Source organism: Panthera leo, chromosome A1, assembly GCF_018350215.1.
Source record: "Panthera leo isolate Ple1 chromosome A1, P.leo_Ple1_pat1.1, whole genome shotgun sequence".
Lineage (NCBI taxonomy): Eukaryota > Metazoa > Chordata > Mammalia > Carnivora > Felidae > Panthera > Panthera leo.
In genome coordinates this window covers 28,093,917-28,119,749 of record NC_056679.1, presented here as the reverse complement: position 1 = coordinate 28,119,749, position 25,833 = coordinate 28,093,917, and the positions used below count along the sequence as shown (strand labels likewise).

Below are 25,833 nucleotides of genomic sequence, written 5' to 3'. Positions count from 1 at the left end.
GGGCTTGGTGACAGAGTTCTTCTCGCGAGAGGCGCCGCACCCTCTCGCGAGAGTGAGTGGGAGGTGTGGGGATTAGGTGGTGTTGCGGTCTGGAACTGCGGCGGCGGAAGCCGGGGGTGGGCAGGGCGGGGGCGGGCCCGCGGGGCGGGGAGGCGGGGAGGCGGGGAGGCGGGGAGGGGGGTAGGGCCGGGGGCTGGTGCGGGAGGGGGCGCCCGCCTGCTCGGCGGCTCGCGCGACTGGTCGTTGCGGGCCGGTGACATGCCTGTGAGCTGCGGAGGCTGCGGCCCCCAGGTGAGGCGGGTGCGGATCCGCCCGCAGCAAAAGCCGCGCGTTGGCCGGGGTGGCGGCGTGGTGCGGGGCCGCGGTGGCTGGGGCGGCCCGGCTCGGGCGCCCCAGCCTCTCTGTCTGCAGTCCCTGCTCTGATTGCGGGGCTGCCCAGAGCTGCGCCTTCGCTCGGCGGTGGGAGGAGAGCGGGAGGAGCGGGACGGAGGGAGGAATCCCATGGCACCGGGCCTCGGGGGGAGGGGACATCCTCGGGCTCGAGACGGGTCTTCTGGGTCCGGAGCGTGGGGGCCGAGTTGCATGCAGCCCCTTTGAATGACAGGCTCAGTTTCCATCCCCAGAATGGTCTTCCGAGCCGGGTCTTTTCGGTGCGTAGCGGTGCGTGTGCTTAGTTTGTGTTCGTAGTGCGCGCACAGGAGCGTATACCGGAGGAGGAGGACGTTGCACTTTGTCCCCGAGCAGCATCCTTCACTGTCAGAACCTCCGAGCGTTGGAACCAGGCGCAACCCAAGTCTTGTGACAGAAACGGAAGGCGTCAAGCAGCTCCTCGGAGTGTTGATGTTTGGATTTGCTGTCAAAATTTCTCCGAGGCTGTTTGTTGATGGTTTAAATGCTGGCCATCCATATTGCGAATGGATTTGGTGTACTTTTATAATTCCAGGCACCTACCTCGCTTTACACAAAAATAGGTAGATGTGACCGAAGTATTAAAAAACGTTGGTAAAATGGCAGTGGCAGTAGAATCTAAACCACTACCGTGGTACAGCTTTGTAACAGTTCTGCTTTCCCTCTCCTCTAAAACCTTATTAAACTGGAAGTGGTTTAGGCTTAAGATGTTCAGGATGAGAAATACAGCTGACACATACCTGATGGTATTAGTGCAAACCAGAGTTAAAAATTTTGGTTCTCTTTTCAGCATCATAATTATTCAGTCCCTTGCATAACATATAAACTTTTCTTAGCTTCTTTCCACCTTGTTAGGGATGTTCCATTGATTCATAGTGATTTTTAAATGTCAGGGAAATGTATAGAAAATACAGAGTATTCAAAATATAAGGTACTCAGTAATGCAGAGGTGATTTTAGTGTCTTGTTTATGATTTTAGAGTAAATGACAGCACAGTTCCCAGCACGATTAGTGTCAGTTAAAATAGTGCAATTTAACGCATCTTTTTAAACACCTAGTCCCCTTTTCAAGTAGTAACATGGTTTTTCTTACTTTCTTATGTTCTTTTTGGCAGAAATACCCAGGGTTGACCGGGAATTTCACTGTTGGTTGTGGCTGTAACAGCTCGGTTTATGAGAGATCAAAGAATGTAAGGCAGTCAGAAAAACGGATTCCCAGGCTGAACTGGTAACTAGTGATTAGTGTATATACCTAAGTAACTGCACTATTGCTGAGGGCCTACAGGTATACTCCTGGGCTAGTGATATTTCTCGGTTGTTGAGGATAGGGGACCTCCTGAAGACCCTGAACCACAGTGAGAGCTTTAGCTTCTAAATTCCTAGGATAAATCTAGAATCTGAAGAATCTCCTTTACCTTTAGAGATTGGAAGAAGGATAGTACACTTTTTTTTTTTTTTTTTTTAAATTCCAGGAACATACTGTCTGGAAAAAGAAATCAGATCAAATCAGATGATATATTTTGGTCATTTTTAGGGAAATTTCCACTTGTAAATCGGCAGTGGAGTTCTGTTCCATGCTTGGAGAAAATGTGAAAAACTTAATGGGCAAAAGAGACTGGTCTAGATTTTATTTTATTGTTTCATTTTTTAAAAACATTTATTTATTATTGAGAGACAGAGAGAGACAGAGCATGAGCAAGGGAGGGGCCGAGAGACTGGGGGACACAGGATGGGAAGCAGGCTCCAGGCTCCTAGCTGTCAGCACATAGCCAGTCGCGGGCTCAAACTCACAAACTGAGAGATCATGACCTGAGCCGAAGTCGGACGCTTAACCGATGGAGCCACCCAGGCGCCCCGAGACTGGTCTAGATTTTAAAAGACCTCCCATTCCTCTTGGCAAACTGGTTTTCAAGGACAGAAAAATAATTTTTTTTTCCTAGTCTTTATAACCTTTTGGTAAGGGTTTCAAGCTTTTAGGATGTAGATATTTGTTTTGTCTTGCCTTTGAAAAATAATTGAAGTAGTTTTGGGTAGGGTAATTATTTAGGCAAGCCAAATTTGTCCTTTTTCTGTCAAGTGGCCTGCATTTTAGTAATAGAGTCAGTCATTTGGAGGGAATGAAAGCGGAACGAGTCCAGGAAGTGATCTACACTTAGCTCGGGCTTGACTTAAGGCTGTACCAACTGGTAAATTTGGGAAAGGAAAAGAAAAATACTGTATCAGTTCAGAAGCAGACCAAACAGATTCAAATGCCTTCATGCTGCCACTCATCTTTGCATATGAAAGTTCATTTTATTGTTAAATACTTACTAGAGGAAAGATGTTTGAAATGAATAGATTAGAAACTGAACAGGTTAAAAGGAGAAAGGTTAACACTTTTGGCTTAATCTGAGAATGTTTCATGGGAAAAAGTAAGGTAAATAAATGGTGTGGTGGTCTGGAACAGATTGGATGGAACTAGAATGAAAGTGAGGCAAGATAGAAAGAGTTTGGGTTTTGGTGTCAGGCAAATCTGTTACTTAATATAGCTGAGTTTCTATTTCCTCATCCCTGATGGTGAGAGTCAAAATACCTCAAGGTTATTTTGAAGCTTATAGTAGCTGCTTAGTCAATGGTTTTCCTTTGACCTTTTTAATGGCTTGAGGGTTATTTGGCTGCAAGGGTCACAAACCCATTTGAATGAACTTAGTTAAAAAACGCGTTTGTCAGGGGCCCTGGGCAACTCAGTTGGTTAAGCTTCCAACTCTTCCTTTTGCCTCAGGTCCCGATCTCCTGGTTCCTGAGTTCCAGCCCTGTGTGGGGTTGTGCTCTGGCAGTGCGGATCCTGCTTGGGATTCTCTCTCTCCCTCTCTCTCTGCTCCTCCCCTACTGGCACGGTCTCTGTCTCTCTCAAAATAAATAAATAAACAAAAAAGTATTTGTCAACACATTTGGTGGGTTGCTTCTGAAGCCCATTGCATGAAGTCCAACTTAGGGTCCTGGGAACTAGAAAATCTTCAGACAGTTACTCTTCCAGTTTTTCTCTGGGAACACGTGGTCTTCTGTGTCTGCTCCTCTGTTCTTTGGCACTCTGGACGCTATTATGTCTTTTGAAGCAATTCCTTTTCGATTGGCTCTCTTTAAGGCTCTTGGTTTCTGCTTCCCCCTGACTTTGGCTTGCATGAAACTTTGGTTTGCTGTGGTGCCAACACCAGACTCACTTTGCTTTTGTAGCATGAGTCTCAACGAGTATCTGCGTCTCTTAATTCTAAATTTCTAGACGGATAATCCTGTGGGTCGAGTATGGAGTCGTAGTCCAGTTGGCTGAGGACCGGCGAAGAGGAGAATGGGTAAATGGATGAGGAGGAGACTTAGGTGCGTCTCACAGTTTGTACTTTCTTAGACTGAGTACCACAAGTTCTCGAATAAAGAGGGGATGGACAGAGAGGAATGACGGGAACCTCTGGTGTCCATTAACATCCTGCAGTTGGCATTTTCCCCTCTAGTACTGCATTGAACTCGCTCCCAGTAACGGTCTCTTTCAGGATGGATTCTTCTAGGTTTCTGAATGAAGGCAAATTATGTAAATGCTTCGTGCCTCAGTCTCTCTGTATGTAAGATGGGTATATTAACAGCAACTTCTGTTGTGAGAAATGTGAGTTCTGTTCAACAGCAATTAAGCAGTACCTCACTGGCACAGTGTAAGGATGTAGTATGATTACTACTAAGTGCATTCTGTGTGGCAGGTGCCACGATATGAACTCCTGCAGCATTCAGAGATGAAAGGAGTATCATTTCTACCCTCAGGAGTTTAGTATAAGTTTAATGCTGACCACTCTAGACATAAAACTGTCTCTTGACTCCAGTGACACTAAATTTTTCTAAATCTCTACCTTGCCTCCTTTTCAAACTGCCACTTGTTTGTGGTTCTTTGTTTACCTGCCCGGCAACCTTTTATCATGGTTGCCCCCTAAGATTCTTTCTTGATCTTCTCTGTTCTTTCCCAGTCTCTAGGATCAGCTTTCAAGCTCTGTATATATAGATGACTCCTGTAGTAACATCACTAGTTCTGACCTCCCCAACTAAATGTATATATTTTAGGTGACTTTGGATATTACATTGACATAAACACTGTCTTCCGGTTACCCTGTAATTGGCAAAGGCTCCACTTTTCTTCCACATCCCCAAGCTTGAAACCTTAAAATTATCTTTCACATTCTTTTTTTTTTTTAATGCTTGATATATCCTATCGGTTAATAGGTTCTGCACAGGCTTTTAGAATGCCTCGTTATGGGCCAAGCACTGGGCCATTTGCAAAGCAGATCCATTCACTCATTTCTGCTACTGGTGGGTTAGGGTGGAGCTTTATCACTATTTGCAAGAGCTACTTAAATGTCTTTTCACCAGTACAATTCTTTGTGTCATGGCAGAATAGATGTCACTGATAAAGAGAAATGTTTTCCTAGGTTAAAATTCTGAACATATTTTTTGTTAAAATAATCGTGTAGATGGGGGTTATGTAGAAGATTAAGAATATTGCTTCAACTTCTAAGCTGTGTATTCACACTGAAAGCACAGCCTGAAGATTTTAGGTTTTTTTTTTAGCTGTATTTATTGTTGGTGTGCAGGAAATTAGAGAAGCAAATATCTTAATAGATAATCATTTAGGTCAAACACAAATTAGGTCTTTTTATATGATTGATTATTGTTTTGAAAGGAAAAACAAAATAGTAACTGATAGCCGTGGTATTTTTAGATATTATAAGCTAAACAGCAAGTCTGTTCCTAAGAAAGAAGCAAACGTTTGAATTCCCACTATATCAATTCCTGCTATATCAGGTACTGTTTTTACATATATTATGTAATTGCACTCTTAGAGAATCTTGTGAAGATTAGCCTTAGCTTCCTGATTTTTGCAGAAAGGAGAGATATTTCACCCTAATGCCGCTGTTGGCCTGTCAGGTGTTATTGTTTTGTTTTTAATGGTTGCTCTGGGGTTTACAAGATAACTTTAACTTATCAGTATCACTTTTTGTATACTGAAGGAACAGCATTTTTCTAACTCCAGCCCGCCACACTCTGTTTTATTTTGTAACGCATTTTACTTGTGTATGTTGTAAACCCCATTCATACATTGTTATCACTTTTAGTTTAAATAGTTTTTTTTTAAGGGATTAAACAAAAAGAAAATAGCTCTGAAAAAGCTTTTATATTACCCTCATATTTACCCTTTCAGGCATTCTAAACTTGTTGTTTAGATTCAGACTTCTATCTGGTATTGTTTTTTGTTTTTTGACCATAGAATTTCTTTTAACCTTTATTCTACTGATGGTTGGCAGGTGGTGAGTTCTCACAGCTTTTTTTTTTTTTTTTTTAGCTCAAATAAACTTATTTTGCCTTAATTTTTAAAAGATACTTTCTGTGGGTATAGATATCTCAGTTGACACATTTTTTTAGATGTTGCTCGGTTTTATTTATGGCTCTGCATAGTTTCTGACAAGAAGTCTGCTGTCTTTCTTTGTTCCTCTTTATGTAATATATACTTTTCTCTCTGGTTGCTTTTAAGAATTCTCTATCCCTAGTTTTCAGAAACTGGGTTATGATGTACCTTGGTGTGGTTTTCTTTATGTTCATTTTTCTTAGGATTCGTTGATCTCTCTTGTATCTGTCAGTTTATGGTTTTCATCAACTTTTGGAAATTCTGAGCCATTTTATCTTCATAGATTACTCCTGTCCCCCACCTTTTTGGGGATTCCAGTTACTCACCTTTCACAGTGAGTCACTGATGCTGCCTTGTTTGTTTGTAGGCTTCTCTCTGTGCTTCAGTTTTGATTGCTTCTTTTGCTATGTCTTGAAGTTCACTTTCTGTTGCAGTGTTTAATCTGCTGTTGATTGCACCCAGTATGGTTTTATTTTAGATTTATTTTTAACTCTAGAGGTTTGGTTTGGGTCTCTTATATTTTCTGTTCTCTCCTTATGATCATGTTTTCCTCTTCCCTTTTGAGTATATGGAACGTGCTCGTAGTATAATTTTGACATCTTTTCTGTTCATTCCATTTGTCCTTCCATTTGTCATTTCTGGGTCTGCACTACTTTCCTTCTTTCCTCCTGCTTATGGGTCATATTTTTCTCCTCCACGGGTAATTTTTGACTGTGTGCTGGCCGTTCAGGTTTATGCTATTGCTTGCTCGATTTTGTTGTGTGTGTGTGGTTTTTTTTTCAGTTTTGTTGTATTTTTTAAGTGTTGGGTTTAGTTGGGGTTCATGGTTAGGTTGTTTGGAATCTGTCAGATTGTTTTGAGGCTTGCTTTTGAGTTTTGTTAGTGCGCCTGCAGAAAAGCCTCACTGTAGTGCTCCCTTAGTCCCCCAGCTAAGGTAAATTCCGTCTGAGGAGCCCATCCATTGCCTGATATATTACACAGCTTTTTTTCCACTCCGGTTGGTGGGGGTGCAGATTATTCCAAACCCTGTCTGGCTCCAGGTATTGTTTGGCCTGCTGCTGTTTGGTGGTTATTTCCCCAACCTCTGACACTTGGCATAGGTCAGTATTTGACCAGGGTCCCTAGAAGAACCCATCTGCAACTCTCTGATGCTCTCAGTCTTTGTGAGCTCTCTCTCCAGTGCTGTACCCTGAGCGTTCTAGCCACCTTGGCCTTCCCAGACTCTCATCTCTTCGTCTGCAACTTGCTGAGACCATCAGAACACTTGGCTTTCTCCTGTCTGTGCTGTGACCTGAAAGTAGCCAGCGGCCAGTGTTTCCCTTCTTTTGGCAGTGAAAAGCTTGGGTTACCTGTTGCCTAATGTTTGAAAACTAATGTTTCACATATTTTTTGCCCCACTTTGTTGTATTTATATTTAACAGAATATTAATTTTAACACTTGGCCATTTGGAATTTGGCCAGCACGTGTTTTTGGAGCATTTACTGTGTTATCAAATATTGTAAAATTAGAAATTACTGGAAGCTGATAATGATTCATTAAATGTAGAAGTACCCATTGAAACATTTGAAGGTATACTTGCCTCTTCAAAGACTTTTTATTTATTCAGCAGATGTTTGATTTGCCTTCTGTGTTAGAATATAAATACAATAAAACATTTTTGTCCTCCAGAAATTCACAAAAGGAAGGAAGCAGGAAAAAAAAAATGGACTGGGACAACCCACCTTGGGAGAGCACAGAGGTGGTGGCTACTGTTTGGGCAAGGAAGGATTGGTAAGATGAGCCAAGTCTTCCTCAAGGAGGGAGGTCCTTCAACTGATGCATGAAGAGTAAATGACAGTTTAGCTGATGGAAGAGAGGGTAGGTTTGAGGGAAGCTTAGGAGGGTGACAGGTCAGGATTTGGTGACTGACTAGATGTGGTAGTCTATAGGGATTGAGGGAAAAGCCAGTTTCCAGCTTAGCCTGCTGGCTCAGTTGGTTTACTGGCTCTATGGAGAGAAATTGTTTAGAGAGAAAGTTTTATTCAGTTTTTGGACGTACCAATTTTGGAGTAACTGGGATATTTAGTTAGAAGTATTGAATAGAAAATTGGACCCAAGGAACTGAAACACAGGTACAGGAGTTGAACTGGAGATAGACACTAGGGACTTATTTGCACAGTTAAAATCAGAGGTAGAGATTGAATATCCTTGGAAAACTAGGTAGACTGAATACCACAAAGGACAAGGATGAAGGTTAGAAATATTAGCGTTTGAGTAACAAGTTGTGAAAAAATTTAGAGAAGGAGACTAATGTAGTACCTAGAGAGAGAGAAGTGTTCTCATTTAGAAATCACAGAGGGTACTTGTTAAAGGTATAGATTTCAGGATTCCATGTAGACCTCCTGAATCTGGATCTTCCGGGGTGGAACGGGTTAGAAATAAGCTGATCCACACCTGTGCTGAAGTTTGAGAACCAGTGCCATAGGAAGAGAGTCAAAATAGGACGAGAGTGTTGATAGAAGACAAGGAAGGGGTTTCAGAGACTCCTTGGCTTGGTTAACTCATGCTATAAAAAGGTCAGGAAATAGATGATGCCAACTTGAAAATTTCTTAGGCCAGAGGAGAGGAGGAAAGACGTGGGAAGTACTTATTTTCTGATTATAAAAGAACTTCTGTACATCCAGAAGAATAAAACCAGCATAATTGCGTCTACTTAGGTAAAAAAAACAATGTTTGTACCCATCTAGTACATGTTCTCTTTTATGTCGCATATACAAATAACACACGTGCAGTTATACAGATTTTACCCAAAAATGGGATACTGTGAACATGTGGAAACTTATTTTACTTAACAGTGTATCATCTTCCCATATTATAGGTATGTGACATTTCATAACATTAAAAAAAAGTCCCAGTTGTCATGAATGACCACTATCATGAGTTTAGTCTATATCCATTATGGTATTTCCGAGGCCTATACAAATATACACACAGAGTTGGCTCATGTAATTTTTTTTTTAATGACAAGTGAAGAGCGTACTGTTTACACTGTTCTGCAATTTGCTTTTCCCCTTAATATTTTGTGGTAATGCTGTCACATCAGTGTGTATTCATCTAATTCTAACAGCTGGTAAAAATCAGTCATACGAATGCAGTATAATTTATTTGAATTGATGGGCTTCTAGATTATTTTTAGTTTTTTTTTTGTTTTAGTGACTATTCTTTCACATATATATTTATGAATTTTGTGCAAGTGTATATGTAGGATAAATTTTAAGAAGGGGAATCACAGGATCCTAAGATAAGTGTAATTTATTCAAAGTGCCCCATATGTGTGTTTTCTATATTCTTCATAATTGTTTTCCAATGCTTTCATCTGTTTGTATTCTGTGATATTTCTTAAGATTCCCTTGGTGTTCCGATGTCTTTAGCAATATCCATTCTGCCTTTTGGTTGCTTCTGAGGGGATTTTGATTATTTCATGGTATTGTCTTTATAGCCTGTGTCCTCAGTGAGCTGTAGCAGCTTACTTTTCAGTTGTCTGCCCTGTCTGTCTGTACTTTCTTCTCTCTGATCTGCTTTCAAAAAATGATCTGGATCACTCTAATTTCTTTGTAGAGAAACACACTTTGTTTTATTCCCTGCTTAGGACTCTTGTTTATTTACCTGTGATAGGGCACAAATCAAAAAAGCATTCAGTGAAAAGTTTATCATCATAACACAAAGGTGTTTAGGGGAAAACACTGTAGTTTTGCTCCTCTTGTGAAATCTGGCTAAAACTGCATTCCCTCGAAATATATAAGGTGGTGAAGAAACCGTGCTCTGTTGCTTTTCCCCCCATCTGTCTTCACATCATTTCCAAAGATACATTTTTTTTTCTTTGCTTTACCAGAGGTATGAGTCACACTGTCGCGTTGGATTCACTTGGATAGGCTGTTGCAAAGATTATTCTCCCTTTGTGAGATAGATTTTTCCCTTTGTGAGATAATATTTTACTCGTGTTACGTTAAACACAAAGAGATGGAGTAGGGTTCAGAAAATGAGTGAAGATACAGAACTAAATATAGTTTCTTTTTTATTAATATAAATTCTGAGGTAGTGGTCTGAAAATAGATTATATGGGTTTTGGGTGACATGATTATATTTGTCTGGGCTTTTTTTTTTTTTTTTTTTTTGTCTTTAGTGTATTTTTACTTTTTTATTTTATGTTTTTAATGTTCCTTCATAGGTCTGTTAAATACTGGATTCTATTTGCTTTAGTACTGCACTGTGAAAAGAGTGTTCTGCCCCAGTCTGCTATTCAGGAGTATTGTAGGTAGAGCACTGGGGTAATTAGAGGTGTCAAATCCGGGATGTTGTCTCAGAGCACCCTGGCCTCCCCCAACCTCCTTGTCAGGGGCCTGGCATGTCACAGCACCTTCCGGTAAGCGGCTCATCTAGATAACCAGTCACCTTCTTTCCTGAGTGTGTAATCTTTGCTCATTATTGACTTTGGTTAGCAGCTGCAAAGGTGATTGCTTTTTCCCATCTCTTTCCCCAACTCCGCCCTTTCAGGAGTCAGAGAAGGGGAAGATGCCTTATGCGCTGTTCCTCTGTCTTTCAGTGTTGTAGTTATTTAGGAAGAGATGTGGTTTTTTTTACACTTTTGTTGTTTTTAATGTTTATTTTTGAGAGAGAGAGTGGCAGAGAGGGAGACAGAAAATCCAGAGCAGGCTCTGAGCTGTCAGCAGAGTCTGACGTGGGGCTTGAACCCGTGAACTGGGGGATCATGACCTGAGCCGAAGTCAGACGCTTAACCAACTGAGCCATCCAGGCACCCCCTTCAGTGTTATTTTTAACATGATTGCATCAACAGGGAATGCATCTCAGTTACTCAGTCACTCTCCTGTCTGGCATCTAGAGTGCTTCTTATTTCTTTCCAGTATAAAGTGTGTTTGAATACCTTTTCAGACCTTAACACTGGTGTTTGAACACCTTTTCAAACATTTATACTGGTTAAGACCTGGGGTGCTAGAGTTTGAAGGTTTGGATTTGAATCTCAGCTCTCCTGCTTACTGTGTGGGCCTGCATGAGTTGCTTAACTCGTCCTTGCCTCAGTTTTTCTCATTGTAAAACTGGAGTAGTACTACTGTACCAGTCCTAAGGATTAAATGAGATCTTCATGTAAATCTCTTAGTAAAGCACTTGGAGCCTTAGAAGCTCTCGCTAGGACCCTAGATGCTCTAGGATCATTGTTTTCTTTGATGAGTTCCCAAAAGTAGAATTGTTGTATCATAGCACAGGAATATTTTCAGAGTTTAGATTTGCATTACACTTTTGCCCACCAGAAAGATGCTAGTTGACTCAGGCGCCGTGTTTGAGAATTTTCCTTTTCTGGAACCCTTGTGTTGGCCTTTGTATTTTATATGGTACTTAAGGCAAGTCCCTTTGCCTCTGAGGGTTTCTGGCAGTTGAAGAGAACTCTATGGGTAAAGAGGAGTAAAAAGGATTATTGTCTTGCCTTGGCCACATAAACTTTTATGTTTATACCTCGTTTTGAGAATTTGGCCCCCTTGATCATTTTGGCCTGTAAGTAAATATTTTAATTTTTCTTTTAACTATTATTTATAGTTTCCAAAATGCCTCCTATAAATTATTTTCCATTTCATTCTTACAATAAACTTCTCCAGTAAGTAAGTTGATATGTGCATTGAGGAAACAGATCCAAAGATACTTCAATTTACCTGGAGGAAACCAAGCTAATGAGAGGAAGAACAAGGACACAAATGGTACTCTTGTGAGTCCTGGTATGTTGCTCTTTATCTTGTACTGTTGAGACCTCCCTTGCCTTTCTCACAGTCCTACTTCAATTCTAGTCATTAGTCACATTTTATTATTAAAGAGACCACTAGGATTTATCCTAGTTCAGAATAGAATAGCATCATAATTCTTTATTAGAAATTAGAACCTAGAGGCACCTGGGTGGCTAAGTTGGTTAAGCGTGGGATTTTGGCTCAGATCATGATCTCATGGTTTGTGGGTTCGAGTCCCGGATTGGGAGATTCTCTTTCTCCCTCTCTCTCTACCCCTCCCCCACTTGCGCACCCTCTCTCTCTAAATAAATAAAAAAAATTAGAATCTATGCGCATGCATACACACTTTGGTTTTATCTGTACGGTGAAAGAGTATAAAATTAGAACTCCACTGAAATTTAGGGGGTTTTTTTTGCAGTTCTGATGGAAACTAGTTGATGTTTGATTTTGCGTATAAATCTTTTCATAGTGTAAACTTACATTAATCGGATGCCTTGAAAACCTCAACTAGGTTAATTCTTGGTAAGGCCAGTTTGGTTGAAACTAACCATTTCTTAAATCTTTATTGATTCAAATTTTTTAGTTATTTAATGATTTAGAATTCACTTCCTATTCTCATTCTTTACTATAATAAAATGTTTTTCTTCCAACGCTCTGAACCCAAGGGCCATTTTGCTTTATTCTCCCCTGTATCCATAGCATCGAGTCCAAGTAGATTTTAAATGAACAAGGTACTGTGTGGTCAGATGTGAATTTTGAATGGTTAATTCAGAACTCTCAAAGGTACTGCCTTAAAACATTGATAAAAAGTTTAAGTCCTTTAGTTTCAGAGTTTCTTCCAAGAGGGGTGTGTGTGTGTGTGTGTGTGTGTGTGTGTGTGTGTATGTGTATACACGTGTACATGTGTTGTAAGTACTCTTAATCATTTAACTTGGATTTTTTTTTAACTCTAGTCATTGGTATGCTGTTAAGATGGCTAAATAAGGAATTTGTTATTGTTTATGTGATTTTATTTTATCTACACAGATTTCATATTCTCATTTGTATATTATCAAATATTTCTACCCAAGAAATAAGAAGGTGTAAAAAACATTCACACATTCACGGTTGCTGTAGGGTTAGAGTGACTTTTGGGAGGCAAGAAGGCTCGGATTTTTTTGTAATCTTCACTATTTTAGATTTTAAAAGGTTTTCTAAACACTTCTTATTAAGACTTTCAAGTATTTTCTTATTTGTAAAAACACAAAAATAAAAAAACAAAAAAAAAAACCTCACAAAGGCAGTGAGATTGAATAAATAAGGGTAAACTACTTTATAATAATTGTTTATGTCTCAGAATTTTTGTTTTATGTTTTAATTTTTTTAAATGACTGAATTTAAAGACCTTATTTTAGGACAAAATGCTTGCCTGAATCGCTGAAATCAGTAGTTTTTTTTTAATGTGTTTTCTTTAGGTGTTTTATGGACTAATTCTTCATTGATTACACAGAAAAGCAATATAGTTATGGCAGCCGTCCAGACTTCGAGAAACAGTCACGTGAAGACTAGAGCATCTGTCAGAAAAGTAAGTTCACTGTGTTAGATTTCTTTTAGTGATAGTTTTAATAAAAATGTTGATCACTTTTTAAGATCTCGTTAAGCAGCTGTATGATATTCTTATTTTTAAACGAATCTCAATATTGTAATTAGTAATATTAAAATCTTGCAGAATTGGCATATATGAAAATAGTGTTATGAGGTAATGGAGACAGTCAACTTTATTTCCCAGAGATTGCAATGCCTCCCCATTTCTTCTCAACAGATAGTTTTCTGTTTTTTATTTTCTCAAGATCTTCCATCTTTTAGCAATGTAAACATCAGCTATAAGTTTTCTTACGTACCTTTACCTTTGCCCCAAAATATTACCATTTACTCATTCATTCAGCAAATGTAAATTTGAGTGTTTATTACATTCCAGGCGCTGTGCTAGGTATTGGATAATCAGTAGTGAGCAAAATAAATATGATTCCTGATCCTTTGTTTGTAGTTGGTGGAAGAACCCTCTTTTTTCCTCTTAAGACAGTTTGGTTACTCTTCCATTTCTTGACCTTTTTTTCCCCTAACATTTTATTATGAAAAATTTCAAGCATAAAGAAGAGTTAAATTCATAGCACACCTACACATAAACTTTCATACGAATCAACCATATTCAACAGTTGTTAATAAAGTAAACATTGAACAATGTCAGAGTTAGGAGCATCAACCCCTGTGCAGTCAGAAATCATGTACAAATTTTGGTTCCCCAGAAACTTAACCACTAACAGCCTACTCTTGATGTGAAGCCTTAACAATAACTTAAACAGTTGATTGACCCATATTTTGTATATGTATTATATTCTGTGTTCTTAAAGTAAATTCTAGAGAAAAGGAAATATTAAGAAAATCATAAGGAGGAGAAAATACATATATGGTATCGTACCATGTTCATTGAAAAAAATCCACATGTAAGTGTACCCATGCAATTCAAACCATGTTGTTCAAGGGTCAGTTGTATTTTGTTTTGTTTACTCTGTGTGTGTGTGTGTGTGTGTGTGTGTTTGTGTGTGTGTACACGCACGTGTCTACTTTGTGGCAGAACCAACTTGAAAGTTATGGTCTTAATGTCTCTTCACTCCTGAATGCTTGAGTGTGCTTCTCCCAGGGATCACAGTATCCTCCCACATAACAATAATACAGTTATTGTATAAAAGTAGTGCAAGGATCACATTCAAGAAAATTCAGTATAATTCCCTACTATCCAATATCCAGATGTACTCAGATTTCCTTTATTATCCTTGAAATCTCTTTTGCAGTCCTCCCCACCCCCATTTTGGATTCAGTCTAGGCTTCTAGGCCTTAAGTTGCACTCGATAATTATGACTTATTTATGTTACTTTTGGTCTGAGAGTTTCCCCTCTTTTTTTTTTTTTTGATTTATTAAAATTCAAGACTGACTTCTTGAACAGACTGGACCAGTTTCTTGTACAATGTCCCACATTTTGGATCTGTCTGGTTGTTTTCTCACAGTGGTATTTAACTTATTCCTCTTTCTTCTGCATTTCGTAGGTTCTAGAAGTTAGGTGTAAATGCTTGATTAGATTCAGGTTAAACATTTTTGGCAAGAATAATGTATAGAATGATGTGAGGACAGAATTTCAGGTTTTCGTGTGATCAGTGATACAAAAATTGATCAGTTGATGAAGGTAATCACTCTGCCAGAACTGTCCATTTTAAAAGTATATTTTATATTTTCTAGTTATCAAATAATCTATGAGGGTGATACATGGCTGTGTGCAAGTATCTTGTTTTTTCCAGCAACCTTTTGTCTATTTGGCATCCTTGATGACCCTTTCCAGAATCTTATTTCCTGGAAGCTGCAAAATGATGATTTTCCTAATGTTATCATTCCTTTTACATTTATTAGCTAGAACTCTTTTTTTTTTTTAACTTTTTGAAATGTTTATTATTTATTTTTGAGAGAGAGAGAGAGAGAGAGAGAGACAGAGCATGAGGCGGGGAGGGGCAGAGAAAGAGGGAGACACAGAATCCGAAGCAGGCTCCAGGCTCAGCTGTCAGCACAGAAGCCGATGCGGGGCTCCAACTCACAAACTGTGAGATCATGATCTGAGCCAGTCAGATGCTTAACTAACTCACTGTGCCATCCAGGCTCCCCAGTTAGCGAGAATTCTTAAAGAAAACCTTTCTCTCATTAAGGTTAAATGAACTACAGTATCTCCTAAAAAGACATGGTAAATGCCCTTGAATTACCAATTTTCAGATTAGTGATTTGGTGTAATATGCAAGTGAGTTTATTCTCATTCATTCATTCATTTGTATTGCTCGACGCATGGATTTAAAAATTCTGTATTTTCCAATCTTTTATTTATAGTCATTTATGCATTTACTTATTAGTTTAAGTTGCTCAGAGGGTCTCTAACTTGGTCCCTGGGAGTCCCTCTAAGCTGGTGCCTGTGTCGTTTTGTCTCAGGCTCTTAATTCTTTGATTGCTTCCCTACTTTCTAGTATAACAGATTGACCCAGCTTCACCATCTACTTACCCTTCCTCAGACCTGAAATTGGCTATTTTCCCAAAAAACCCTGAATAGTATTTAGGAACCAAGTACCCTGGGTACTAGGAGTACTCATTGTCCTTTCAGTGCCATGAATTTATATCAGTAGTTCAGGTTCAGATTTCAGATTTTTTCCTTTTTTTGAGTTGTTTGTACATTATTCTGAAAACCTCCACTCATTAATGAAAACAGAATCATTTAAAACTTAGAATATTTTTTTAAGTTTATTTTTACTTATTTTGAGAGAGAGAAAGAGCAGGAGAGAGGCAGAGAGAGCGAGAGAGAGAGAATCTACACTGCCAGTGTAGAGCCTGATGTGGGCCTCGATCTCACAAACCACAAGATCATGACCTGAGCCAAAATCAAGAGTTGGATGCTTAACCGACTGAGCCACCCGGGCGCCACATAGAATATTTTTAAGCCCATAGAAAAGCTGAGGAAAAAAAACTCAGTGCAGTGAACACTATACATACTCTTCACTTAGGTTCACCCTCTGTTAACATTTTGCCAACCCATTCTGTTTGTGTGTGTATATAAATACATGTGCACACACAAACGTACTCCCCTTTTGAAACCATGTGAGAGTATGCTGCAGGCATCTCTTAGGAACATCAGCATCATGAGAGCCCCTCAGAAAATTATTAATTCAGTAGCATCATCTAACATGCAGTTCATATACAAATTTCCCTAATTGTCTCAGATATCCTTGATATTTTTACTTTGTTCTTCATCTAGGTAGGATCCAGTCAAGATTCACACTTACTTGGGTATTGTGTCTCTTTGGTCTTCCCCCAGTATCACCAGATATCACCAATATAAAGACATGTGTCCTTTGTAATTAGTACAGTTAAGTAATCTGTAGGATGATGCTGAGAGAGAGTATCCTGTTCTCCTCCAGTAGCTTTTAACCCAGTGATTAGGATACGTTGATAATCTTTCCCTAAATCACTAATTACTTTGGGAGTTACAAATGACATTTTTAAATTTTGTTATTCTTTCCTTATTTGTCATCCAGCATTCTTATATATACACATATTTTCCCCCAACCCCCATCCTTTTATCTGTCTCTTTTAATGGATTCATAGATTTTTTTTTTAATCCAGTTGTTATGATCCATTAACTATTTTTATTTTTTAGATGCCCAAGTTTGGCCAGTAGGAATTCCTTCAAGTTGGCTTCTGTTTTCTTTTTTTAATTCCAGTGTATGTATGTATGTACATACACTGGAATTAAAAAGGAATTAAAAAGTAACATACGGTGTTGTATTAGTTTCGGGTACACAATATAGTGATTCAACAATTCTTTACATCACTCAGTGCTTCTCACAACAAGTGTGCTCTTAATCCCCTTCACCTATTGCTTCTGTGTTCTTTTGAAATGACCCAGTTAGTCCCTGAGGTCTTCATTGCTTTCTGTCACAATTAAGATGTTCCATCCACACATCATGTTTTCTCTGCCTCCAGCTTGGAACCAGCCATTTTCCTAAGGAGCTGTAGTTCTTTTATTAGCAAATGGTATTTAGAAACCAAAATCTGGGTGCTGGGTATGCTCATTACTACTGAGGGTCGTTGCTTCTGTGATCTTTTTTTCTTTTTTAATGAATTTATTTATTTAGAGAGAGGGACGGCACGAGTCTGGGAGGGGCAGTGAGAGAGGAAAGAGGGAATCCCAAGCAGGCTCCTCATTGCCAGCTTAGAGCCCAGTGTGGGGCTGGAACCCACGAATCTGCGAGACCATGACCTGAGCCAAAACCAAGAACCAGACCCTTAAACAACTGAGCCACCCAGGCACCCTGCTTCTGTGATCTTTTAATGGAAAAATGTAGTACATGTGTTTAAAGAATCATGAGTTCATATTGATAATTCGTATTCAAATTTAACATCACGTTATTTTCTTGACTGCTTTGGTTTCATATTACGTGTATCTCTTAAACCAAAGATTTCCACTAATTTCTAATTTATTAAAATTAGCAAACATTTACTGAGTTCATATAGTACGTAAGGTACTGAAATCTGAGGAAGCATTGAATAAAATGTAGTCTCTGACCTTAATAATTTAGTTTAATGGTAGGAAAGACAAATACATGTAGAGACAGTAATGGTGATGTGTTATGATATGGACTTCATGATCTCAGTGTGCAGGCAATACAATAGACACTTTGATAATGACTAAGGGGTGGGAAAATCTTCATAGGTCTTGGACTGGGTAGGATTTCTACAGGGGAAGATTAGAGAGTAAGGACATTTCTGATAGAAGAGCAGATCAACAAATCAGTGGAAGGAGAATATGGTAGAAGGAAATTAACATTCTCTTTATGTCTGACTGTCATACTCATTATTTTCTTTATATAAATTTTTCTTCCATCTGTTCCTTTGCACTTGTGACCTTTCTTCTGCCAAATCTGGAAAGCCTTATCATCTAGTTGTGTTAAGACCCTGAAAAGCGTTAGTTCAGGTTACTCTCTTTCTCTTCCATCTCCAACTTTGTTATGAGAGTAATCACTTTGGTTAGCATGCCTTATTACAGTTTCCACATCATCTCACTCCTTATATAAATTGTTGCTTCTGTTCTGCCAATGACTAGGAAATCAGGCATGTAGTCTGTTGGGTTTTAGTGTAGGGTAAGAGTAAGTGTACCCATTGTGAGGGCCTCATGAGCTTCTAATAGGTCGAATGCCTGGGCTGTGGTGTGTGTGTGTTTTGATCACTTGGAACTCTACTTAAATAAGCCTTTTGTTCTTTCTTCCTCTCAGCTCTATTGAATTCTGTGGATATTCTGTAGCTATCAAATGCATATTAATTGGAGAGTTAGTGACGGTACACTTAAAAGTAGAATATCTCCAGGATCTTTTACCTTGTCTTAGAATTAACTAAATTAAGAGTATCTTTTATTTTCAGAGTTTCAGTGAAGATGTGTTCCAGTCGGTCAAGTCTTTATTACAGAGTGAGAAGGAACTATGCAGTGTATCAGCGGAGGACTGTTTAAAGCAGGAGGAACATGCCAATTTGACTGAGGTTTGACATAATACTTTCTATATCTTTTCCTAATAAAACACATGGTACTTTTGTGTATTTTCATCCTTTGTAAAGCTGCATCGTCTATTTTTAAATTGTTTAAAATCTCTCTATATTAATTCAGTATGAGAAATACCTGTTTTAAATATCCACCAACATAATTGTCTTAGTGTATTATAACGAGCACATTTAATTCAGTGCATAGACATTGTTGATCACTCATTGGACATACAGCACTATATTAGATGATTCCTGCTGTACTCTGAAACATGAAATATATACTATTTTCATATATTCATTTTTTTGGCTATTGTTAGTTTTCTTGGTTATTTAAATTCAGCACTTTGATACAAAATGAAAAAGTAGTGATAAATTTATTTTGAAATTAATATATATACTAAAGGTATACTAACTACTTGCTCACCTATTTCTATGCTACATCAGTGTTTCCAGTCTTTGTTTGGATTTATTACTGTGAAAAGAAGTAAATTTTTTCTTGCAATACAGCTGTAGTTAATCAACACATTCATGTTACCAATGTTACCAAATGAGAGAAGTAAGATATTAGGTTATTCAAGCTCAAAGATGATAAGTATGTTAGTTAAAAAAAAATTTTTTTTGAAACCAAGGATCTAATAAAAAATAGGGATTTTCATATATATATATATATATATATATATATATATATAAATTATTGTCAAATGGATTTTCTTATTTTGGGGAATGCTTTTCTTCCATACTCCTTGAGAAACTATACTTGAGATAGTTCCACAGGCTAATGAGCATACCTTTTAGGCCTAGTGTTCTCTGACCCAAGCCTTTTCTATTTGTGTCTGCTAATTTCTGTGGCTCTTGCCTGTTATCTTCTTTGTTATCCCTCCTGCTTTACTTTAGTAAAGCCCAGCCACCCTTAATCTCTTCACTTGTTGCCAAGTGTGACAGGTCTCCTGTGTCCTTCTGCCCTCAGTTTTCCAGCCTGTTTTCTCTAGCTGCTGACGTAGTGCCTTTCCGAGCCCACATTCCTTGGCAAAGCCTTCCTTGGTCGATGGGAAATATAAAACTACTGGCATCTTCAAAACCCCATGTCAACTTATTTTCTCTTTTGTATACAGTAAAAGGAAACTTGAAAGAATAGCAGGAATTTCTGTCTCACTTGAGTGTGTGCGTAGCTCAAAGTATTTTTTCGAAGAAAGGAAGCTTGTTTTTAAGTGTCTCTTTGTTACTGAGTGCCTGTGCTGTGCCAGGCACTTTCCTCCACATTGTCTTGTTAACCCTCCCAACCGTGGAAGAGGAGTTGTATTGCTTTAAGTTTTATAGATGAGGAGATTGGCTCTTGGAGCCAAACAATGTACCTAGAAACCTGGAATTAACTGAACACTTTTGGGAAGTAATAACCATATCAGAATAGGGATCCCGGGGTAATAGAATATTGTGACTTGGTTGTAACTCATCAGAAAGGGATAAAAAGTACATTGAGTGTTGCTTTCTGTTTTAACTATGCTGCTTTCCCATAATTCTTGAGAATTGATTATCCATATTGCTGTCATTTAAGTATTTCATATTTTTAGTCATAGTACTTGTTTAGTAGATTTTTGTCTTCAAATGGAAAATTTTCCTTCCTATGATGTGGCAGACCTAAAGATAATATAAATTTTAAAAATAATACTTTTTGGGGGTTACAAAAGTAGTATGTAATGCTTATAGAAAATTAAGAAATACTGAAATCATGAAAAAGAATGCCTGTAATTAATCTTACGAATTAGGGGAAAAGAAAAACATGGTGAAAAAAAGTAGCAAAAAATAAGAACACTTATAATTCTACCATCTAGAGGTAATCACTGCTTACTTGGTGTGTCGCCTTCCAGTATTGTTTTTCATGTGTATGTTTTTAAAAATAAGGTTGAAATTGTGTATATACCTGTGTCATCTTTTCTGTAACTTGTCCTTTTTACGTAATGTGACATTTTCTCATGCCATTAGATATTCTTTAGGAATTTAATTTATATAAACTTTTGCAGAGAAATCTCTATTCTATGGGTGTTGAAGGAAATAAGTGGTAATATCACAGGGAGTCAGTAAGGAGTCTTGGGGGCCTACCCAGGGAAGGCCTCTCTGAGGGGGTGACATTTAAGTTGGCTCTTGAAGAATGAGGAGGAGCGAGGCATGTAAACATCCGAGGAGCAGTGATCCAGGTTGAGGGGCATTACTGCAAAGCTCTTAGGCATGTTCTAGACCCAGAAAGGGGACCCATGTGTATGACTGTAAGCAAGGAAAGGTTGAAAGCACCAGCTAACCCAGAACCTTGGAGCCTCAGTTAGGACTTTGCAGTGGGAGGTGTGGAAGGGTTTTGACAAGGAGGTGACATCATTCCTGAGACCGGGTGGGACAGGACTGTAGTCATGCAGGGAGGTGGTGGTGGCAGGGGCATGGAGAGAAGCGGACGTATAGGAGATGGGTGTGTGGAATAGAACTGATTAAATTTGCGAATGGAGTGGACATGGGGAAGGTTGAAGAGCTGCATTACGGAGCCAGTTCTTTGGTAAAAATCCTTTGTGCGGATCTTTGAAAATTGGAATCATTTTGTCCATGACAGCATTTAAAAAATGTTTTTAATTGAGGTATAATCAACCTGTAGCATAATCAGTTTCAGGTATATTACAGAATGATTCAACATTTGTATATAGCAGTCAACATTTTAACATTTTATGTGCTTTTTTCTATTTCTCAGCTCTGTCAATAATTGAGATAAGACTTAAAAACTCAATGGAGATTTATTCCTTTTTTATTCAGGTCACATTTCTAGGTTTTAATGAAGAAACAGATGCCGCTCACATACAGGTATGGTTGATTTATTGAACTGGAAAAGACCATGAGAGATTATTTGGAACAAAATTTGAGACCATGAAATTTGCCTTATTTGCCTAAAATGTACATTCAACTCTTCTGTTATCATTCCTATTTGAAGCTAAAAGATGACATTTTGAGATCTGCTTTTGAGTGTGCTTTGGGCATTTTCACTTCTAGCATTTGCAGAGTATTCTTGTTACAGAGAGCAGTTTTAGGTTAGGAGACCACAAGTGTGATATATCTGAGAAGGCTGCAAGCCACAGGCTAACTTTCCTTCCATTCTGTGCATAACGTAGAAAGTAAGACTTCTTTTTTATTTTGGATGGCCTCAAAATCTGACTTCCTCAGATTATTATATTTTTAATTGAGATAGTGTTAAATTTAGAAGGCGAAATTTGTAAAAACTAGTGATTAGCTAATGCAAAAATTTTAGCCTGATTTTGGCAGGTATTTAGAGAGAGACTGGTAGTTGAGATTATGATCAGCAAAGGAAAGTTTCACAGTTACATAAAGAGGGTTGAAGCTCTTGCAGATGTGGTAGGCATACTTTTTTTTTATACCTTATGCTGCTTCTTAATATTTGTGGTTGCCACGTGTTTCCTTTTGTGGTAGTAAAGTGTCTCCTAATAGAAGAGGTAATACCGTTCACTTCTTTATGAATAATGCATATCAGGTGATAATGAAAATTCTGCCGTGTGTTTTGATTGTGCCTTTGCCTGAAGGAAATAGTTTATTTTTATTTAATTGTTGAAAGTGTATTTGTTTTGAGAGTGTGTGTATATGTGTGCACACGTGTGGAGGAGGGGCAGAGAGAGAATCCCTAACAGGCTTCACACTGTCAGCCCTGATGGAGGGCTTGAACACGCCAACTGTGAGATCATGACCTGAGCCGAGACCAAGAGTCGGACGCTTAGCTGACTGAGCCACCCAGGCGCCCCTGAAGGAGATAGCTTAGACAGAAGGCACAAGAGAAGACATATTCCTGAGAACATAAGGCTGAAAAGAGAAGTGTTCTGAAGTATTTTTTTTTAATGTTTATTTATTTTTGAGACAGAGAGAGACAGAACATGAGCAGGGGAGGGGTAGAGAGAGAGAGGGAGACACAGAATCTGAAGCAGGCTTCAGGATCTGAGGTATCAGCACAGAGCCGCACTTGGGGCTCGAACTCACGAACTGTGAGATCATGACCTGAGCTGAAGTCAGATGCTTAACCGACTGAGTCACCCAGGCACCCCCTAAAGTATTTGTCTCGTACTGTAGTTCCTCTTTAAGAGTTACTGATAAAGCCATGTTTATAAAGGAAAGTACTCTTTGAGGGGTCAAAGACATTAATAATTCTTTCACTGGGTTAAATATTTACATAAAAAGGACAAATAAGTAAAATAACAAAATCTATTTTCTTTATATCTTCATAAATTTTTCAGTTAAAATCTAATACAATATGTTGGAGAGGAAAGGCTGAAAAATAGATTTGTATTTTGCAAATATAAAACTTAAGCTCCGCGAAGTACATTCTATTGGGAAGAATCTCTATATGTATGAAAATTCCATGGTTAACCTGAAGATTGCAGGTTGATATTTGCAGCTAAAAACTCTTAAAAGCCTAATTGTCATGGATTCAGGAGGTACCATGTAAAAATGCTTTGTAGCTTGATATCAGTACTTGAAAAGACTGCAGAAACAGCAGGTATTACAATATTTTAGTACATTTTATTTTTAAGTTAAATTGATTGTGTATGATAAACTATATTAACTATTTTGAACTGGAAATTATATTAACCAGTGGACCTTATGATTTTCAGACAAAGCCCACATTATAGGAGTCTTAACAAAAGTGTTATGGGGCAGCTGGGTGGTTCAGTCGGTTAAGCGTCTGACTTTGGCTCTGGTCATGATCTCACGGTTCATGAGTTTGAGACCTGAGTCAGGCTTTGCACTGACAGTACAAATCCTGCTTGGGATTCTCTCTCTCTCCCCCTCTCTCTGCCCCTTCTGCATGTGTGCTCTCTCTCTCTCTCAAATAAACTTAAAAAAAAAAATTTTTTTAAAGTGTTATTTATTGTATCGTTTTAAATTAGGATTTAGCTGCAGTTTCTTTGGAACTTCCAGATCTTCTGAATTCACTGCACTTCTGCAGTCTAAATGAAAATGAAATTATTTGTATGAAGGATATAAATAAATCATCAGATGGAAACAATGGTTCTCCAAATCAGGTAACTTTTATATATAATTTCTAATGAGTTTTTCAGGGCAAATTTTACAATGACATTTGATGGAGAGTATTAAACTTTTAAATGCTTCAAGTTTCTTTTTTTTTTAAATGCTGTCTCAAGGAAATACTATTTATAAGAAACATAACTCATGAAGCTTTGAAATTACTGAAGGATTGAATAACTTTGGCCATAGCTTTCAATTAGATTTTTCATGTGTGAAGTTCCCTAAATGATAATGCCCAATACATATTAATTTGTTTTAGAAAATACATTTCTGGGTTTCTTGAATTTCTTCTGCCTTTGTATAAACTGTAGGCACTTTCCCCTTTTATGACCATTTCCAAATTTATATAAATATTGTGTGGTTTTTTTTTTTTTTTTAATATTTATTTATTTTTGAGACAGAGAGAGACAGAGCATGAGCGGGGGAGGGGCAGAGAGAGAGGGAGACACAGAATCGGAAGCAGGCTCCAGGCTCTGAGCCGTCAGCCCAGAGCCCGACGCGGGGCTCGAACTCACGGACCGTGAGATCGTGACCTGAGCTGAAGTCGGACGCTCAACCGACTGAGCCACCCAGGCGCCCCATAAATATTGTGTTTTAGAGAACATACTTTAACTTGTTTTCTGGTTAAAAAAATTCAGTGTAAAGTGGACATTGGAAGACATGTTCTTTATTTGTAAATAAAAATGTCACCATTTCAGACAGCTAGTTAGTTTTATAACCTTCAGCTTTCCGTTCTTATACTAAGTATTATTTTGTTAATAATACATCAAAGATAAATGCTTTGCATTTTTTACCTCCTAAAAATTGAGTTAGTGGGTTTAAAATTTGAGTTACTTATTATTCCAAGTATTAAAAAACTACAGTGTTCAATGGAGGTCTACAGATAACAATAGAACTGCTTGCCTCATTTCCTTAATTATATTCTTCATTTATATTTACTTTGTTTTATTTGCTAGGATTACAAGAGGTGATTAGCTATTTAGTTTCCACCTTTTCCAGTAAGTCATTTGTCAATATTTGCGTTTTTTAAGGTAATACATATGGAAAAAAATCTGATGACTTAGATTCCTGATCAAAGCTGTAAACATCATGGTAAATTGTAAAACTAGGGGAATTTAGGTCAAAGGAGGGGAAGATTCTTTTATAATAGGAGAGAAGGTGGTATCATGCTGGAAGCCACTGTAAAATGGGATACAAAAATAGAACAGAACCTGGTTCTTGCCCTCATGCAGTTTACAGTGTAGTTGGTGAGCTAGGTTAATGAGCAAGGGAACTCCTAGGGCTTATAGTAACATAGGAAAGCATAATTGCCAAGGGTATGGGTGGTAAGTTCTGTAACATTTAAGGAGCTAGAGGAGGTGGAATTTGAATGCCGGATGGGAGAGAGATTGGGAGGAAAAGAGATTGGGAAGTGAGAAATGTAGAGAAAGAATGAAGAAAAGAATTAAACAATACAAAATCAGGGAGCCTTCCAGGATCCATGCATTTCTTTTTTTCCCAAGATTGTGTTATTTCTAGACTTCACTTTCCAGATACTGTGCTTTGTTTGTATAATACATGTTGAAATTAAAATTATTTTTTATCATCTTTCATTTTCCCCAAGAGTCACCATTCTGGAATGCTCTGTGTCATGAGAGTGTCACCTACATTACCAAGGCTCAGAATTGATTTTATCTTTAGCCTGCTAAGTAAATACGCTACTGGTATAAGATATACCCTGGACACATACTTGCATCAGAAGCGCCAACTTGAGACTGCTCAGGAAGATGATGACGACACCAACCAGTCCGTGTCTTCCATAGAGGATGACTTTGTCACTGCTTTTGAGCACTTAGAGGAAGAAGAGCCTTTAAAGCCATTTACTGATGGTTTGTTCTTTACTAGACTTTCTCTTGAAATAGGAAATTAAAGTCTGATGTTCGATTTAAAAGTTTTAAGGCTGCCTGTTCCACTGAAATTTATTTTGAAATTTGATACCGTTTCAGCATTTTACCTGTTTGTTTTTTTGATTGTGCAAGGAATTTTTCTTATGATTTTTAAGTTCATTGCTACCTGGTTTTTAGTTTTGC

The 25,833-nt window shown here is 38.2% G+C and overlaps 1 protein-coding gene across 8 annotated transcripts in view; it reads left to right on the top strand.

Moving 5' to 3' along the window:
* Positions 1-207: 207 nt before the first annotated feature.
* AKAP11 (A-kinase anchoring protein 11) overlaps positions 208-25,833 on the top strand; it is a 46,444-nt gene continuing 20,818 nt past the window's right edge. For 2 of the 8 annotated variants that reach the window (XM_042926948.1, XM_042926900.1), the window contains exons 1-6: positions 208-291; positions 13,053-13,162; positions 18,584-18,700; positions 21,491-21,538; positions 23,626-23,760; positions 25,368-25,632. In XM_042926948.1, the coding sequence (XP_042782882.1) occupies positions 13,103-13,162; positions 18,584-18,700; positions 21,491-21,538; positions 23,626-23,760; positions 25,368-25,632 (625 nt within the window). In that variant the 5' untranslated portion in view covers positions 208-291; positions 13,053-13,102. Of the gene's footprint in view, positions 292-937; positions 972-1,522; positions 1,636-3,666; positions 3,762-7,495; positions 7,598-10,024; positions 10,230-11,475; positions 11,593-13,052; positions 13,163-18,583; positions 18,701-21,490; positions 21,539-23,625; positions 23,761-25,367; positions 25,633-25,833 lie in introns of those variants that run through there. The other 6 variants (XM_042926909.1, XM_042926942.1, XM_042926919.1 and 3 more) reach the window with 6 other exon arrangements.